General features: G+C 38.8%; 1 protein-coding gene across 8 annotated transcripts in view; it reads right to left on the bottom strand.

The window, feature by feature from the left end:
* Positions 1 to 19203, bottom strand: part of LOC133616156 (transducin-like enhancer protein 3-B) — a 63551-nt gene that overhangs the window by 32551 nt on the left and 11797 nt on the right. For 4 of the 8 annotated variants that reach the window (XM_061975287.2, XM_061975291.2, XM_061975286.2 and 1 more), the window contains exons 6-7: positions 9988 to 10050; positions 7412 to 7516 (exon numbers count right to left, since the gene is read on the bottom strand). In XM_061975287.2, the coding sequence (XP_061831271.1) occupies positions 7412 to 7516; positions 9988 to 10050 (168 nt within the window). The remainder of the gene's footprint in view (positions 1 to 7411; positions 7517 to 9987; positions 10051 to 19203) is intronic. The other 4 variants (XM_061975292.2, XM_061975289.2, XM_061975293.2 and 1 more) reach the window with 1 other exon arrangement.

The following is a 19203-nucleotide window of genomic DNA, read 5'->3' as shown; positions in this document are numbered from 1 at the left end:
TCAAAAATCGACAGTGCTTCTAACTCAGTGCGCCTACATTACGTTATTAATTCTGGTTGTGCTTACACGGTAAGTGTGACCAGTAGATGGCAATATAAGAGATACGTGTGGACTGCAAGTTGACGCCTGTTCAATAAATGATGCTAAAAAATACCCGTAAGCAAAACGATGTTTCATTGAGAATATAGAACATTACACACCGCTTTCTATAGTCGCACTAATATTGATGAAACGCGGAGCATTACAGCTACTGTAGTCAGATGTACTGTGCTTCAACATACATGTATTATGATGTGTCTATAAGGACCCCAAATGGAACCTATAAGGAGATATTCTCTGGTGTTTTGTTTCGCAATATTATGCAACACCAACTTTTCTCACCTGTTGGTACCTGCTAATGTGTATTTGAGAGCTGCATAAGTCCCGAAAATTTGCCAGCGTCCACCATTGTAGTCCACTCTCCATTTTTTGCTAGTCAATGTGCTTTATACATAACAGTGACAGTTTTACAAAATTTTAAATTTGATTACAATTATTTTGTTGTATTTAATCCGTAAGTACAGAGTCAAGTGGCCATTTTGAAAATAGTTTTCCAAAGTCTGTTTATGTATGTTGAATGATCTGCATTGACCCCTGATGTAGAAGGTTGTCTGAATATTATAGTACAGGCAGAGTAACTTTGATTGGGATAAAACATAATGCCTACATTTACAAACATTGAAAAGAATGCTGTCAGCAGAGAGATGCACGCGTTCAGACAACTCCCAAGAGGCCTCGGATGTCTGGCAGTCCGGGCAGAGAGTGAGTCGATAGACAGGAGTTAAACAGCCACTCAGGCAAGAGGGAGGCAAGTGGTTTAAAACAAGGTTAAATAACACTTATCACATCCATCAACTGCCTCTCCAAAAAAAAAAAAAATATTGCTACTCTGATACTGGATACAACCTCAATTACTCCATCCATACATTCATTACAGTAAATGGGAAAAGGTTATACCGCATATAAATGTTTATTTAGAAGCGGGGAATTATTCAGAATTATTCAGCTCAGTACTTCAAACTGGAAAAATAGAAGCAAAAGAGAATGCAGCATTACCACTCGTCAATATTGTGAAGGTGTGCAGCGGGCTGGACAATTAGATATACCGTATTTTTCGGAGTATACTGTAAGTCGCACCGGAGTATAAGTCGCACCTGCCGAAAATGCATAATAAAGAAGGAAAAAAACATATATTAGTCGCACTGGAGCCCAGCCAAACTATGAAAAAAACTGCGACTTATAGTCCGAAAAATACGGTAATTAAAATTTCGATTATAGCTTCTCACGGAAAAAAAACAATGGGCCTGGCAACGTGCGTGCAAAGTCCGGAGCTTGTGACAGTGAAACAAATGAGGAGCGATTGAGTGGAAAAAAATGCATGTCTCAGAGAAATTTGGGATCCCACCATGGTTGCTACTTTTTGACACAACGCTAGTATGCCTAATCAATAATCACTAAACTCAACAAAAAAGTAAGGCATAGGATTTCCGCATTCACGTAACCGCGGACAGAGTCACATAATTGGCCAATAAAACAGAATCCGCTGATAAACGCAAAATAATATCAGGGAAATTGACATGCGAGTAAAATACTGTCATTGTAAAGATAAGGAACATTTGTTTGGGAAAATAATGTATCCTACATTTATCCCCAACACACTCAACCGCTCCACCCTGAAGTAAATTATGTCAAAATGGTTGAAACAGCAACAAACCTACGAAGCTAAAGCTAACAGAAACAATCCATACACCAACAACACATCTCATCTGTTGTTGTGAATGACATCCTCGATGTAAGATCAACGTACAAACAGTGATCGCAACTTTAGAAGCGCTTTCTTTCTTTTTTTTCCAGCCTTAAGTGAGTCGCCTCTTTACTCGTCAAGCTGAGAACAACAGCACAGCACACTTCCCAAACTTAAGAATAATAGCACGGTGCGCCAAATCTAACAAAACAAAAAAAAGTACCCTACACAAGCAAAATGTACTTAAAGCACTTATTGATACATTTATAAGATTATTATGCTTTGACATAAAATACTGTCAAAATTGTCAAAAGATTTATTGCACCAATAAATGTGAGGATTTTTGCATTTAATTAAACATTGTATTTAATTGTATTTTACTCAAAAAGCACACACTATGGGGGTAAAGTAAGTATAAATGGTAAAAAAACGTATTTAACATATTGCTATTGTTATTTACATGGAATAGTAAATGAATTATACTTGTAGAGCGCATTTCTACCTTCAAGGTACTCAAAGCGCTTTGACACTATTTCCACATTCACCCATTCACACACACATTCACACACTGATAGCGGGAGCTGCCCTACATGGCACTAGCCAAGACCCATCAGGAGCAAGGGTGAAGTGTCCTGCTCAAGGACACAACGAACATGACTAGGATGGCGGAGGCTGGGGATCGAACCAGGAATCCTCAAGTTGCTGGCACGGCCGCTCTACCAACCAAGCCACGAGGCTTATTTGTACTAAATTATATCCAGTTTTTTAAAACTATATTTAAAGTTTAGTTTTTATGGTACAATAAATACTCATGTTTTCAAATTAATGAACAACCGTGTAAATAATCGGGGTTACAATATCAATCAGAATAATTGTGATTATCATTTCTATCATAATCGTTCAGCCCTAGTGTGGAGGCAAAAGCATACCTTTGAGGTGGAAAACAAAAAGCAGCAAAAGAGAAAACAGAGGCAGCGAGACAGAATTAATAAATAAAAGAGTGGAGAATGAAAGAGTGCGAGTTTGGGATTCGGGCAGGGCCGTTCCTATTCAGTGTGCCTAATGAGGAAAAGCGTGTGGGGATCGTTATCAAGAAGCCTCATTAGCAAGATGTGGTTGGGCAGACGAGTGAGGGAAAAGGGTGAGGATGGGGTGGGGAAGAGAAGAGAAGATAGGAATGGGGGAGACTGAAATAAATTGCTTCCAATTCAATATTCATGGGTAAAGACCTAGCTTCCTTTTACTCTTATCTTTTTTCATTATGCGTAAATGCCGTTGCAGCTCAAGCAACTTCCACAGGAAACAGGCAATTAAAGTTAACTAGGCAAAGCAAAGCCAACTCCCCGCAGAACAGAGCCGAGCAGAACAGAGCAAGCATCAACACCAGCACAAGGCAGCTGTTAGACTGGCTTAACAAGTGAGACAATGATCACCACACATTACCTACCTAAAAACACCTGACTGATATGATTACACAAGCAGACAGCAAATGTTTGTGCTGATTAAGCTGCTGTGTCATTGCTTTGTAGTTCAATATAATCATATCTTCTTGTGATGTGACCATGTTAAAAAAAAGGCCAGAAATATCTAAACACACACACACACACACACACACACACACACACACACACACACACACACACACACACACACACACACACACACACACACACACACACACACACACACACACACACACACACACACACACACACAAAGTCAGGTGTTGTCTTTTAAAGTATTTTGAAAATAGATACATCTTAGGTTGAAAGCAAACCATTTTAAATAGAATGAGTGATTTCTGACCATCAGGGTGGAAAAGTGAGGCAGCTACTGCTGCGAAAAGATCAAGAAGAGACGGCAAGAAGAGATTCAGACAGATGAAGATAGAAGTACAACCATGTATGGACTCTGCCATTACCAAGTACATACATTGTTTAGATTTAGATCTCAGGCATGTTGGTTAAAACTAATGTCAAACCTATTGTAGTGAATGTGTCGAAGCATATAACCCCACACATTCAAATAGTATGGTAACATGAGCTCCTTTATAAAAGTAAGCATGCAAAGCTTCCAGAGAGAGATTTGCTGTGCGCAAGAAGAAAACATTTAAAAAAAGAAAAACAATTAAAGTAGTAGCAGTTTCCACAGGCTGGAATTTACATGCAGTATATGAGGAAATTACTCAGCGATTATCTGAGTACAATCTTGTGCTATGTTCAGGAAGTTAAGTAAATTATGAAAAAAAAAATGGGTGTGACAGCACTTCTTTGTTTTAGTGTTGAGCGTTTTAACATTGTTCAACATGTTGCCAACACTAGAAATGCATTTTATTTTTGATCAATCAAACTATTATCTTTACAATCATTTGATGAATTATGTTGAAAAATGTTTTAGCAAAATATTTTTTTTTTTACAAATCACGTCAATCAGTTTGAAGCTTCAAATCAATACAGGATTCTAATATCCAACACAAATAATTAAGGATCATCCATTAGGATCAATCATCCATGAGGGAAATCAGTCGATACCGATCACATGCACTTAGGCCTGGGCCGATAACAAATTTTGCTTGACAAGCAAAATGTGTTGTCAAATTTTGCTTGACAACAATAGTTGACCTACAAACTATTGTCGATGAACGATATTATTGCCATTATTTTTTAAAGGGACCAAATTAACCATTGATGTTATGATAATACATAATAATGCATGTATATCCTTTGAAATGCAATAAACTTGTATTTCTCATATATTTTACCATTGTAATGTAAACTTAAATCCCAAAGTTAAATAAAACAAACAAATATTAACAAGAAAATATACTTTGTGGGCAAAATGTTGCACTTGAATAAAAATCACAACTAAAAGCAATACAATATGTTAAGGAGGCTTTGGGGGGCTCAAATATACACAAATAAAACACTTAACTGACAATTAAGTTAAGACGTTTTTAAACCAAAATTGCAAAGTAACATTATGAACACTGAAGGATAAGCAGATGTAATAACAGTTGATATACAAAAAAACGGGCAGCTTCTGAGTGAGGAACACCAACATAACATGACAAATGTCTTCGCAATACTATTCGTAATGCTACTTTATTTGACTTATTAACTATCGGCCCAGGCCTACATGTACAAACCGTAAATTTTTCAATGTACCGTATTTTTCGGACTATAAGTCGCACCGGAGTATAAGTCGCACCTGCCGAAAATGCATAATAAAGAAGGAAAAAAACATATAAGTTGCACTGGAAACTAAACTATGAAAAAAACTGCGACTTATAGTCCGAAAAATACGGTATGTATGGTGAGTGCTACTGACGGTTTATCAATATCAAGACAATATTTAAATTAGTTCATCTTTTTTTTTTATCATATACAAATGTGCCTATATGGATGTTCTCATTCATCCAGGTCATTGCATTATCAGGGCATTCAATCGATCGATCGCAACAGGACTGTTTGGTTTGTCTTAGAAGATGTTTCGCCTCTCATCAAAGTAGACTTCATCTGTTCATGGTCAAAGACTTTGCTGAGTCAGATCTAGTGTTATATTTAGATTGGTCAGATCTAGTCAGACTGGATTAGTCAGACTAGATCTGACCAATCTAAATCTATGAGAATATACATGTATCAATCTAATCTCTCTAGTATTGATCATAGGCCCAAGCGATACATAAATTGTATCGATAAATTAGAGTTTAGTTGTTGCAGGTGATTTAAAATATATATTTTTTAGTTTTTTACTCCAGCATACTTTTTGCTATCATGAGCTTCTGTAGCCCTTGCCCGCCCCCTTAGTTCCTTAGCAGCGATTCAAAATATGGCTAATGCTAACACTAATGAGAGTGTTTGTTCCAAAGAAAAGAAAAGTGTTGCCAGTACTTTGTTTTTGCAAAAACAGGCGTGGAACAAGTTCTCAGTGTATAACATGTTTAGCCTTGTCCTTTAGTAATAATGTACATGATAATGACACTTAGGCTAAGAAATGCAGTTCATTTGCTGTAATGGTGGTGATTATTATTTGATTAGGGGAGCGGCGCCATACTGTGAATGGAGATACACAATTAGCTGCTAGCTTGTCAGCTGGGGGACTACAGAAAAATACAGTATCAGCCCAAGGGCATCAGCGCTTGTGGTCCATATTGAAAGGCATTCATCAGCAATGGCGATCACACATTTGAATGAAAATCAGTCAATACTGATCGGTGGCCGATAAATCGGCAAACCCCTACACAGAATATAGATGTTTTTTGTGTTGAATATTATAACAATGTGTGCGACCTAAATTGTGTAAGACACCGCAAAATGTGGAGACAATGACAAGTGGCTTTTCATGCACATAATGGAAAATATGGCATTTATCCACATCTTGTGGCACACCAAAGTCCTTACATGTTGTTAAGGATCTGCCAATCTTTTAATGTCAAATCCCACAGTCTCTCTGAAGGGAGATTGATTACCTGCCACATCTGTAACCAAATAATTAGGCTTTTCTTTCGTCTGCCTGTGTTTTGTCTGTTCCTACCCATCTGTAATTAAAGAAAGGTCAACCCTGTTGCGGACAGACTGACCCCTTTTCAAGGGGAAATAGGAAGTAATTATCTTTAAAACTGGGGGGTTGTGCTCGTGGCTCATTTAGTTTAATGGAATTGCACTATCCAACTCTCATTAGGCGTGACCCCCTGCCAGTGGGACCAGCTAACCACTGACTAACCTCTGCTACATAGGACTAATCAAAAGGGTCACTTTTACATCTGGTTCCAAGCTGGCTATTAGTAATCGTCTAGTGCTTAAATAAAAGCAGATGAAGGACCACATCAATAAAAAGGTCTTTTTGACGAGAGCAGAATGCGTATTTGTTGGCTTGTAGCTATTAAAAGACCAATTACTGAGGTTTAAAGAACACTCCCTTAAATTGCGCCACATTGAATCAAAGAGACGGCAATAATTTCTGTTAGACAGCAAACACTGCAGTCGATCCAAACAGCATATGTCAAGGTATACACAAAACGTTAAGCTTCAAAACAGCCTCAGCTGTGATTACAGTGTCCATCCTGACTTCACTACTCAATTGGGTTGACTATGGAGGAAAGCTACTTAGCTGGAAACTGTCATGAAAACAAAGTGTGGCGAAGTAACAAAAAGTGAAATTATATATATATATATATATATATATATATATATATATATATATATATATATATATATATATACATTTTAAACAGCACTGTTTGCTGACCACAGCATGAGCACTGCATTTAAAATACATTGCAAACATTGTAAACTCCAGCCAAAATAATATACACTAAAGACCGAGGCAAGTCTGCACAAGTGAAGAGGATATTCTGTCCGAATGTTCAAATGCCATAACAGGAAAGGTAAATGAAAAATAATTTCTGATTAATAACACATACATTATTTTCAACTGTGTTTTTTTCCTGAATCTATTGCCCTTTCCCAGGGTTGTCTTATATACAAAGCAACCTCCAAGGATAATGTAGCACTCTAGAATTGCTACAATCTTTGTGTCTTTAGGGTGCTAGCCCTCCTCTGTGTATGCAGGTTTGCCCTTGTCCTCAGGTCAGATTAAAAAAAAAGATAGAAGAGGGGATATACACACAGTGAGAGGCAGATTGGGAAGTCCACGTACCCCGATGATCGCATTCAGCTCAGTCATTGTCACCTGTTTGGCCCGCTCAACAGCCTGAGCCACCTGCTGTTGATGCTACAATAAACACAACAAACAGAATTTATCAGTCATGGAAAATATATCTGTATTTTTTTCATCCGTTCATTATATATTTCTGCAGGCTCAAAAATAAGAATGTTGCGACATTTAAGACATTAACTGCCTTAGCTGACTCATGTACTTTACTTGAGTAGATTAAGCTTCTGCAAGATAACATATTTTATTCCACAACCTTTGCACAACAAAAAGGGCATTCGTTACGGTTTGCCTGACACATGAATCATGACGAATTGGACAGTGCAGTCCGAAAGGGATAAGCGGTAGAAAATGGATGAATGGATGGATGGACGTCTACTTCAGTCGCCAGACGGCAGTACAGTGTTGAATATTTTAAAATGTGTTTTGTAGCAATTCAAACTGTGACCACAGCATCAGTTGATATGAAGAGTGGCGCTTTCCATCATGTTCAGCAGACTGCGACGCAAAACGATTAACCCCCTCACCTTCCGCTCACGCGAGATCCACCCAGGAATGGGGCTGTATTAATTTATTTTGAAAATGAATGGATGGATGAAATCCATTCAGAATGTTTGTCATGGTTCTTCTTCTTTGTACTTTGTAAACACTTTAAGTTTGAAGAGTTTCTTGAAGTGGATCATATTAGTATATTGTTTGATTGCTTTGCTTAATCCATTCCATAATTGAATTCCACATACAGATATACAGAAGGTCTTAAGTATTGTACGTGCATACAAATGTTTTAAATTACATTTTTCTCTAAGATTATATTTCTCTTTTTTTGAGAAGAATTGTAAATTCTTGGGTAGCAGGTTATAGTTTGCTTTGTGTATAATTGTAGCTGTTTGCAAATTCACTATGTCGTGGAATTTCAGTATTTTTGATTCAATACATAAAGGGTTTGTATGTTCTCTATATCCAACATTATGTATTATTCTAACTGATCTTTTTTGTAACACCGTTAATGAATGAAGTGTACTTTTGTAGTTATCTCCCCATATTTCTACACAATAACTCAGATATGGCAACACCAGTGAGCAGTGGAGAATATGAAGTGCCCAAGCCCCAACCTCCGGGCTGATGATTTTAGGTTGTCCTGAAGAATTTGGAGGTAATCCTCCTTTTTCATTGTCCCATTTACTCTCTGTAAAGCACCAGTTGCATTGGCAGCAAAACAGGCTCACAGCATAATACCACCACAACCATGCTTGATAGTAGGAATGGTGTTCCTGGGATTAAAGGCCTCACCTTTTCTCCTCCAAACATATTGCAAGCATATTTGTGTTTCATCCGACCACATAACTTTCCTCCAGAAGGTCTTATCTTTGTTCATGTGATGTCAGATGAAACAAAAATTTAGCTGTTTGGCCACAATACCCAGCAATATGTTTGGAGAAAAGGTGAGGCCTTTAATCCCAAGAACACCATTCATACCGTCAAGCATGGTTGTGGTGGTGTTATGCTCTGGGCCTGTTTTGCTGCCAATGCAACTGGTGCTTTACAGAGAGTAAATGGGACAATGAAAAAGAAGTATTACCTCCAAATTCTTCAGGACAACCTAAAATCATCAGCTCGGAGGTTGGGTCTTGGGAGCAGTTGGGTGTTCCAACAGGACAATGACACACGTCAAAAGTGGTAAAGGAATGGCTAAATCAGGCTAGAATTAAGGTTTTAGAATGGCCTTCCCAAAGTCCTGACTTAAACGTGTGGACAATGCTGAAGAAACAAGTCCATGTCAGAAAACCAACAAATTTAGCTGAGCTGCACCAATTTTGTCAAGAGGAGTGGCCTTTAGCAATGTTAGCTCGGTTTGTTGTGTAGCCAGCTTAGCCTCATAATGTAAGACAACTGCGTCACCGTCTTCCAGCAAAACACAATAATAATTTCCGATAAAACTACTTTTAATTAGATCAGTGCCTAATGTGTTTGGCAGTGGACAAGTAAATTTAAATAATCCTTCATTACGTAATGTAGATGACATCCGTTAGCCTCTATTTTTTACAACTCGAAGCAGCCGTGCTGCAGAGTTAGTCACATGATACAGACTCGAAAATCCTTTTATTGTCAATATACACATGTATACGTCCAGGATCTAGCATTAGAAAGTTACAGACTCGGTAGAAGTTTAACCTTAGACAGCGTATAGTTCCAGACCTGTACTGTAGCTGGGAGAAATAAAATGGCTTGAAAATAGGTCTGTAAAACAAAATCTATGTAAATTGTTCAACAAAGAACCACCATTACATGTTATGTAGACCACAAAGAAGCGTTTTAAATGTAGAAAAAAAAATCATGATATGACCCTTTTAAAACAATAATGTAAAATTCTTAATTTATTAATATAAATGTTTAAAAATATATATTTTAAATGTATTTATTCATTAATATAATGCTACATCTTAAAACAGATAATGGGCGACTTTCAAGTGCACCCTGTAAACAAAATTGCTCCAGTTGTCCCATTTTAGTAGTTTGCAAGTGAGACTTACCTCTTGTGACAAGAATGGCATGATTTGAGCGAGGATTGCGTTGAGGCGTTTGGCAATTTCAGTCTGCAGGGGAATGGAAACAAAATATCAGAAAGGCAGTCAAGGGTACACAGTGAGCACAGACTGCAAACAATAAAACATAGTGTGTATTGGTCTATGTGCAAAACAATCTTTGTGTGGTCCAGCTGGATAGACCCTGTACCCCTTAACTAAATTGGGTTTGCCCAAAACAAAATAACGTCCAACGCTCTCTCGCCTCCATTAGACTGAGGCCTTTATTTAATTAAGAGGCTGAAATATGTTAATGCCATCTGGCTGGAGAGAAACTAATGAGGTCCATACTTCATAATTACTGCCCATTGAGTGCTTGGGGCAGGCTGAAGCAGGCCTTTTAACTCTCTCACTCTCTTTCTCTCTCTCTCTCTCTCTATCTATCAGCGGCATCTTTGGTATTGACCACAGATTATTAGCTGGGAGAGCAAGACGATGCTGCAGGGTTTCATGCAGCTGGAGTACTTTATAAAGCTGCTTCTGGACAAATGGGCTGCAGTGCCAGCCTAAAGCACTTGGAGGTCCCAAAATGTTCCTCCCAAGCCCATTTAAGTTTTTTAATCTTCACTTTCCATAGAAAGGAGGAGGGGATGAAGAGGAGCTGAAAAGCTCTAAAAAGAGGGATAGCAAGAAACTGTGATGTGAAATGCTGTGATTTGACACTAAGGCAATGTGGTTTGACGGAACTGGGGGAGGTGAACTAATTGATTCTGAGAGATTAAGTGTGGAATCCCAGCAGGTGTGCGCGCCGCATTCCACTCATGTTCAACTTTAAATGTGCTTAACTGTGAAAATGGGTGTGAGTAGAAAGGAGGTGCCACTTCAAAACATGTTGTGTCACTCAAGACGAGAACGACGGAAGAGGGGGTGCAGCAGGGCAAAGAATTATCTCTGTTGTCTGCCTGACCTATAAGGCTCACTGTTGTCTCTCTTCATCCAGCCTCCCTCCTTCTGCCAACGCTTGCTCAAAGCCCTCCCAGCTAATCTTTACTACACATTACACCCCCAACCCACCCTTCCCCTGCTTCCTCACTTATCCCCCTCTTCGCCTCTTCTGTTGCTGGGACAACGCTATCTGGCAGGGATGATCGTTATGTAAATTAGGCCGGGGTCCTGACCAGAACAGCCTGTAAAATCATATTAGGTGCAGCACAGAGGCAGGTCATTAAATTGAATTTTCAGCCTGTCGATGTGATCGGCACAGGAAATTAATGAGGGATAACAGGGAGTGGGTAAGTGAGAAAGGAGGCTGAAAAAAGAAGACGTGCATGAGAGGGGGCTCTTTGGAGACTCATAAACCATCGTCATTAGCGGGGGCTGCATACAATGACACACAATAGCATGAGTGTTTCACCATCATACCGCTTCCTTGGAAAATGGCTACAAGAGAAATAACATAGGGCATAGCAAACAGCCGCATGCTGACATACTGCACTATCAGAGAAACACCAAGGCAAACACAATGGACATTCATGAGAACCAGCATCGATTTGTTGACCACAACAAAGCGACCATATGGTTCTAAAAGTGTCTATGAATCCATTTGCCATATGCTGAAATAAGACTGCAATGATTCTTCAATTAAATTGATTAATTGCATTACAAAAAAACTTTGATTTGTATTTTGTTGCTTCAACAATTTCTTTAATTAGGCTAATTAATACAAATGTAAAAAATCCAGCCCACGTGGAGTACCCGGAAGTTAAAATACGCTGACATTGTTTCTGCAAAAGAGCGCACGAGAATTATGCACCTACTGTACTGGTGCTGCAAGTCGCGCTGTGGGTGCGTACCTTCACTGCTGTGGTCTGTTTTATGTAGGACTGGGCTGAAACGATACCAATACATATCGCGATAGACACATAATATCAATATAAAATGCAAACCCTGCAAACAGGAAGTGTCACTGAGCAATGGGAAGGACAGGCTAACAGCCAATCACGTAACAGTATCAACTACCAAGATTGGTTGTGCAGTCTTCCTGACTCGCTGTGGCAGTGTGTATTATCTGCATGGAGTGATATCTTGATGAATCAACTCAAGAACAGAAACTTGTCTTTAGTTTTGTTGGTTTTAAAACAGACAGTGCGGCAACACCCTGACACTTCCAATGTGTCGGTTTAAATAGTTGCTTCCCAAACTACTTTGTGTGGTGTTCAATAGCTTTATACACTACTACCATCAAGTGTCTCAAAACTGAAACAAACACCAAATTGACTGCATTTATTGTCCCACCTTAGCTGCGCTCATCCTATCTGGCTACCAGACACCTTCTCCACTAAATAGCACCCTTAGTAAGTTGGAAATTGCATTACTGTTTTTATTGGCAGGCTTAAATAAGCCATAAAACACATAATTATCAATATCGATCAATAGAAAAAATGTTTAGTGATACAGTTTTCAGCAATATCGCCCAGCCCGAGTTTTATGTGGCGGAAACGGAGTGCTGAGAAGCGAGGTGACAACAAAGATGCCTCAAAGAAGTGGGGGATAGTGAGCATAGGGACATCGCAATGAAAGAGAGCTGACTTTTCACAATAGCAAAACCTTGATAATGCATTGACAAAAAGCACCCTTTGTGTTTAGAGCAGTAAACAAGCATAAACAAAAGTCTAACGTCATCTTATTTGTTTGACTTGCATAACGGCTGTTTTAATAAAACACATGTGACATGTTAACATCTACAGTTTGTATGTTAATCCTAATGAGATGTTTGTCCAATAATGAAACCCCACCCCCCAATTAAGATGTTCAAATATGTATGTCTTAAATGGTTAAACACATTGTCAGTCAATTAACATAGTTTCAGAGTATTTTTGTTTGGTTTCGTTCATTATTATCTGTTTATTATATTTAGTTTTAGGCTACATGTTTTTGTAATCTTTTAGTGACGTTTCAATGTGCATTTATAAGAAGAAAGAAGAAAGGTGATTAGAAAAAAAAAACCTTCTTTAATTAAAGTTAAATTTAAGCAAAGACAAAAGTGTGTTTTATCAAATTATTCGATTAATCAAAGAAATGAATCAATAGATTACTGGAATATTAAAATAATCAATAGCTGCAGCCCTACTAAAACGTATTTAAAAATCTATTTGTCATATACCGAAACACATAAGTTTCAGACAGCGCCTTCTTCTATCAGGATCCACAGCACCAGGTGTTTGAAGAGCCAAGCTGTATTATCTGTTAAACATTCCTAAATCATTGGCCTTATTCAAATTAATTCTGAGGCTGAAACACCGATTTAATTACAATAACGCCATGTCACAAACATGCTAGCCTTTCAGCTGCTCAATACTGCCATTATATTATTTTACACTCCTAAATGAGCAGCTTCCTTTTCAAATGTAATCACTTTCCAGGCCTATAATTTGAGGTCTGAAGGGTGAATGGCCATGTTTAATTATCACAACAGCCATTTTGAGGGTGAAAACTACTGATAACATCACACTGACACAGCGCTTTTGTGCAGCATTACTCCTACTTTAAATGGGACAACTTTTAATGGTGCTTTTAGCAGCACAGACAGGCACTGGAAGTTTGTCACTTCAAACCATTGAAAACAGAAGCCTTCAGGCTGACAGGTTTTTCAATGCAGCTCCACAATTACAGGTACTCAGGGTTGTTTAGCAGCAGCACAGCATGGAGAGGCTCTCTCTCTATCCATTGCATCCTTCTGTCAATGGTGCGTTGAAAGCCATTTGGCTGTTTGTCGCTGCAGGCATTAGCCCTCAAGTGGAAAGCAGAGTCTCTGACGAGTATTCAATTGCCGTGGAAAACAAGTGGCATATGATGTAGGGGGTTGTTTGGGAATTATCTTCTCAGACAGAGCACAGAAAGAAAGAGGCACTTGGAGCTGTTGTATGTAGTCCATTACAAATGCATGAAAAAAAAAATGCATTTTCAGTACATACACACCTAACTTAAGTGGCGTCCTTGCAGAGGAGCAAAAGAAAGGTGTCTTTATCAAACATATTCTTTTGTTGGCGCTGTAATCATCCTGTAGAAGACGTTTTATGCTATCGCTACTCTGTCAATCTTGTTTCTTTTTTTTGTACATTGTTCAAAAGGTCCACAAGGGAGAAGTGTCATATATATATATATATATATATATATATATATATATATATATATATATATATATATATATTTATTTATTTATTTTTATTTTTTTTATTACCGTACCAGAATATGATGACGCGTATGTAGCACTCGGCTTCACTGTAACCATGTTGGGAGACGAGGAAAGACCGGTGTGTTGTTTCCTTTAATGTTAACAAGCTTACAATGTTATGCAGAGGTATAGTTACAACAATTTTATAGACAAATTATACTATTTATAGTCATGGGGGAGAGCGGGGGGGGTCATCACAGAAAATATTTCAGAAGCACTCCCCTAACCAGACATAATTCAAATCAAATGAGAGCAGTCATTTCCATGAGATTATTTTTCAACAGAGATAATTTGGCCCACTTATAATGAAAATAACAAAAAAAACATTGTTTTTAATGAGCTACTAGTATTGTAAATCTGGGTGGGAGTCCTGCTTATGAATATTTGTACCCCTTTCAGAGATCACATTTAGTTGCACAATTAGATGTAAGCATGGGATAAAGTGTGCATTCCTGTAACTTTGTCCATGACCAGTTTTGCTCTGTAGAAGTTTTTTACGAATGTTTTTGGTGTGGTTACAGCCAAATATTAACAGTTTTGCTCAAAGTGTTCAATGGAATTCCTGTCCTCCATAAAGCACAGACGTTGAATAATAATAATTGAACAGTGTTGACGATCATTATCTGTTGTGGCCACTTGTTGTCACTTGCCACTCACAGGTGCATTGCAAAATCATACAGAATACATGATATGTTTATTTCGTTTGCAGTTCAGATGGAATTTGATTTAGTGTGCGGCATAGATTTGCTGTGTGCAGGACACAGGTGCAAACCTTACATTAGTGGTAACATTGTTGTCCAGGTGGAAATCGGGAGAAATTTGTGAGAATGGTGACCCTGGGAGATTTTCAGGAGGGGCACTAAAATTCGGGACTCTCCCAAAAATCGGGATGTGGCAAGTATGCTCTAATAGCCACGGTCACTGATTAAGTGTAAAAGTAAGGACAGGGGCAATGAATTGTACATAGGACTGGGCTAATAAAACAATATTAATATATCTCGCTGTCGATTATTTGCATGAAGCGAGGAGAGAAATAAAAAATTAATCCTGCAGACAGGGCTGGGCGATATGGCCAAATACTATAACACAATATACGTTTTTTATATCGATTGATATCAATAATTGATACATTTTATGACTTTACTGCAAATAAATACAGTAAAACACTTTCCAATTTACCAAGGGTGCTATTTATCAGTGGAGATGGTGTCTGGTAGCCAGGTACGATGAGCGCAAAAATAAGATATATTTTATTACTAAATAAAATAAAGTAGATTCGAAGGTAGTTGTAGATTTGAGACACTAGATAGTAGTAGTAGTAGTGTATAAGCTATTGACTACTACACAGTATTTTGGTGAGCGAAAGACAACTTTCTGTTATTGAGTTGATAGATCAAGATATCATAGTTTCTCTTCTCACTCCATGCAGAGTATCCACAGTGGGACAGTAAGACGGGAGGCGAATGTGTCGGGTTGTGTCCTGCAGTAATAAGAATAAAGCAACCAAATTGTAACAAGTCGGCGGCCTCGTCATTCCGACCCGAAAGTGAAACATAGCAGACCTATTGTGGGGTAAAGTCAAGGGTATTACCCCGACGAAAACATCAACCCTGGAGGGAAAGTTCCCCCTCCCTTGCACTCCTCGACTACGGTATGGGACTGGCAGCTGAACAGCAGGAAAAGTGTAGTTGATACTGTTACGTAATTGGCTGTTAGCGTGTCCCTTCAATTGCTCAGTGACCCTTCCTGTTTCCTGGGTTCCCAAAGCGAGAGTGACTTCATTAAACAAATCTTGCTTCATAATTTCTTGTTTTTTCCAACCCAAAAATATAACTATATATCGAATATGTTATCGAACACATTATATATTGATATCGTATTACCAGCTCAGCCCTAGCTGCAGAGAGTAAGGAAATTGTCAATAAAACTTAAACTTTTTTTTTTTTTTTCCCAACGGACCGTAGTCCTTCGCCGCCCTCATCTTTTCTTTTCAACCCACGTCCGTTCCGTAGTTGGATGTACGGAAACAACAGGTATGAACTAAAGCGCAGGACTATATAACTAAAATAAATAACAAAATATAACAAATGTACTACTTCGAAAAAATTATTTGGTCCAATAATATTTAAATAATAATTACTGCATAATATACATTTATTTTCATATTTAAATAAGAATAACAGACCAAAATAAATGTTACACCGACACCATAACTTCCTGGCAGTAAACCTAGAGAAAATAGTTCTTCCAAGGTTTGTTTGTATTTAAATTTTTTATACTATGTTGTTACACTTCAATACGCATTTCTTACATATTCCTTATGTTTGCACCTTAATTGAAATAGGTTATTGTTAAGTGTGTATTGTGACTTTAGAATTGTATTTACATTGATTGAGTGTTTTCCATGCTTGTATTGACATTTACTTTCCTTGCTGCCTTAATAACTGAGGAAAGTTACATTTTAAATAAAATTGTTAACATTTACATTGAATATATTTTCTCCTGGTCCATATTTTCCGTAGATCATAAAAATATAAATTTTGATCGACCAATATGAAAAACTTATATCGTGATAGTTTTCAGCCATAATGCCAAGCCTTAAGTGTACACAATACTTTTCTTCCCCTAGTTCTTCCTGCCTAGCTACCAGCTTACAGAGAACCTTAGTAACCCCATCAACCTCCCTTGAGAGGCAGTCTGTGTGTTCGCGAAGTAAGTTTGTTTTGGCTTACAGCTAGGTCGGCCATCATCACCTTGGCAAACAATTCCAGGAATCCTGGATAAATTATTCATTTGCATAAGCCCACTTTCTGCTACTCTCTGCTTCTCCTCTCACACTTTTCCACTGTCCAGGAAGTCAGTTTTGATAAAGGAAAAAAGAGGCCCTGAAGAGTTTTTAACAAGTCCTGACATGACACACACAGCAAGGCCACCTAGTGTGCAACAGAAGCCACATAAAACTAGCAACAAAACTGTCATCTAAATGTATGCTAAGAATGCAAAAGAGATAAAAACAAAAAAAGAACATCGGTCATGGAAAAGGAGAGCAACCCACACAACCAAAGTCAGCAGGGCAGGGTGCTGAGACCGCCTAATGAGCTGCACTAATTAAAATCACTTATTGACAGCAAACGAGGGTGATTACCTTCAGCGTGCAGTCTCTGCCTTCATTGCAGACACGTCAAAACAAATTATTCCCCACCCTGCAGCCTCGCAAGCATCTACTCAGCACTGCAGCATTATTGAAGCATCAGAATATGCGATTATACGTGTGCGTTTGTAATGATATGGGTGGCATTACCATATAAGGGCTACAAGCATTTGTACATATGCAAAAAAGAGTGCATGAACTTATTACTCTGCTTCTCTATCCTGCGTTGTAGTGATAACAACAAAGTGACTTTATGTCTTTTTGCACAGCGCAATAAATCTTCCAGCACAGCAAAGTAATATGGCTGCCTACATCCAATAATCCAAGGCCAGAGGCTGTCCATTTACCTCTCGCTGATGTCATCACAAACACCCGCTCATCAAGGCTGGGATAAGGGAGGTGGTGGGAATCATGCATTATTCAGAGTGCTCCGTTGACACCAGCAGGCTTATTGATAAAATAAAAGGACACACACACACACACACACACACACACACACACACACACACACACACACACACACACACACCCACACACACCCACACACACAGGGACCAGTCGATTAACCCATTTAGCCTGAGGCCTCTCACTCCTTTCCTGTATCCTTCCCCACTTAAACCCACTTGTTTTGTCCACCGCCACCAGCATGCAGACAGAACAACCACCCCTACATCCCTTGCTGGTGATAAGTGCCTAACAGACAACACTCAATGTGGGAAGGAGAGGGCATCGAGCTGGTTTATAAAACAAAAAAACTTTGTGCGCACAGATACACAAAGCACATACCCACAACAATGTCTCTGCCTGATGAATTGTGCAGTAGGCTGCTGTTCCAGCTGATCCAAGCGCCGTCTCCACACCTCTTCCGTTGCGCTCTTTCTGACCGCCGTCAAATTGTCATTCATCATATTGCACAGCTAATGATACGAGGGCCATCATTCACTTCACATCAATGGTGAAGTGGGGCAGCCAGGAGAGGGACGCAATATAAGCGTATGGGAAGGACGTGAAAATTAGTAGGAAAAGGCGACGCGAAACAGAATGTAACAATCTGAGAAATTGGAAATCCATCCATCCATCCATTTTCTACCGCTTGTCCCTAAACAAGAAAAAACAGTTGGCCGTCTGTCCCCTTTAAACTATGCTGATTAAATATAATTTAGTTATAGTTTTAGGCCAAAATTTCCAGACATTGTCATGTGGATCAAAATATTCTCATCACCCATCAAACCAAACAAATAGACTTCCATTATGAATGTACTCACTTTCCTAGTTCAGATACAACACCTGAATCCAAACTATACCGCCCCCCCCCCCCCCACACACACACACACACACAACACACTCACCAGCCGCAACATTAGGAAGATCTGAGCACAATCTAATGAGATCTCATGCGAACTCCGAGCTATATAATATATTCTGCTGTTACTGAAAGTGTCGGTTATTGGGTTATCAAAGTCAGTTTGCAATCAAATGTGAGCATTTAAAGACCGATTCCATTTCCTCATTACTTCCATTTTACTGAAGTGAGTCCTTGGCTGGTGTATGAAAGTGCAGATCTCTTTGTCCTTCTCATCTTTAGCAGTAGTTCCCTACAGCAGGATGCCCGATCGGGTTGGCAGCTGAACTAATGAGCTTTTTGTGCAATTGGCACAAGGGAGGAAGACTTCCCCTGTGAAACGTGCATGCACATACACACAACAGAAAATACAGAGCCCACACTAAAACACAGTCTTGGACAGTTTGCCAAATACTTCACTTTAATCTTATCAAACCACCCTCATCAGGCGGTGCACCCTTCATGTTGTTGTTTAGCCTGTCAGAATTTTCACTCAAG

Source organism: Nerophis lumbriciformis, linkage group LG15 (genome assembly GCF_033978685.3).
Source record: "Nerophis lumbriciformis linkage group LG15, RoL_Nlum_v2.1, whole genome shotgun sequence".
Taxonomy (NCBI): domain Eukaryota; kingdom Metazoa; phylum Chordata; class Actinopteri; order Syngnathiformes; family Syngnathidae; genus Nerophis; species Nerophis lumbriciformis.
Note: the sequence above shows the minus strand (reverse complement) of the source record. Positions and strands in the feature narration are given on the sequence as shown.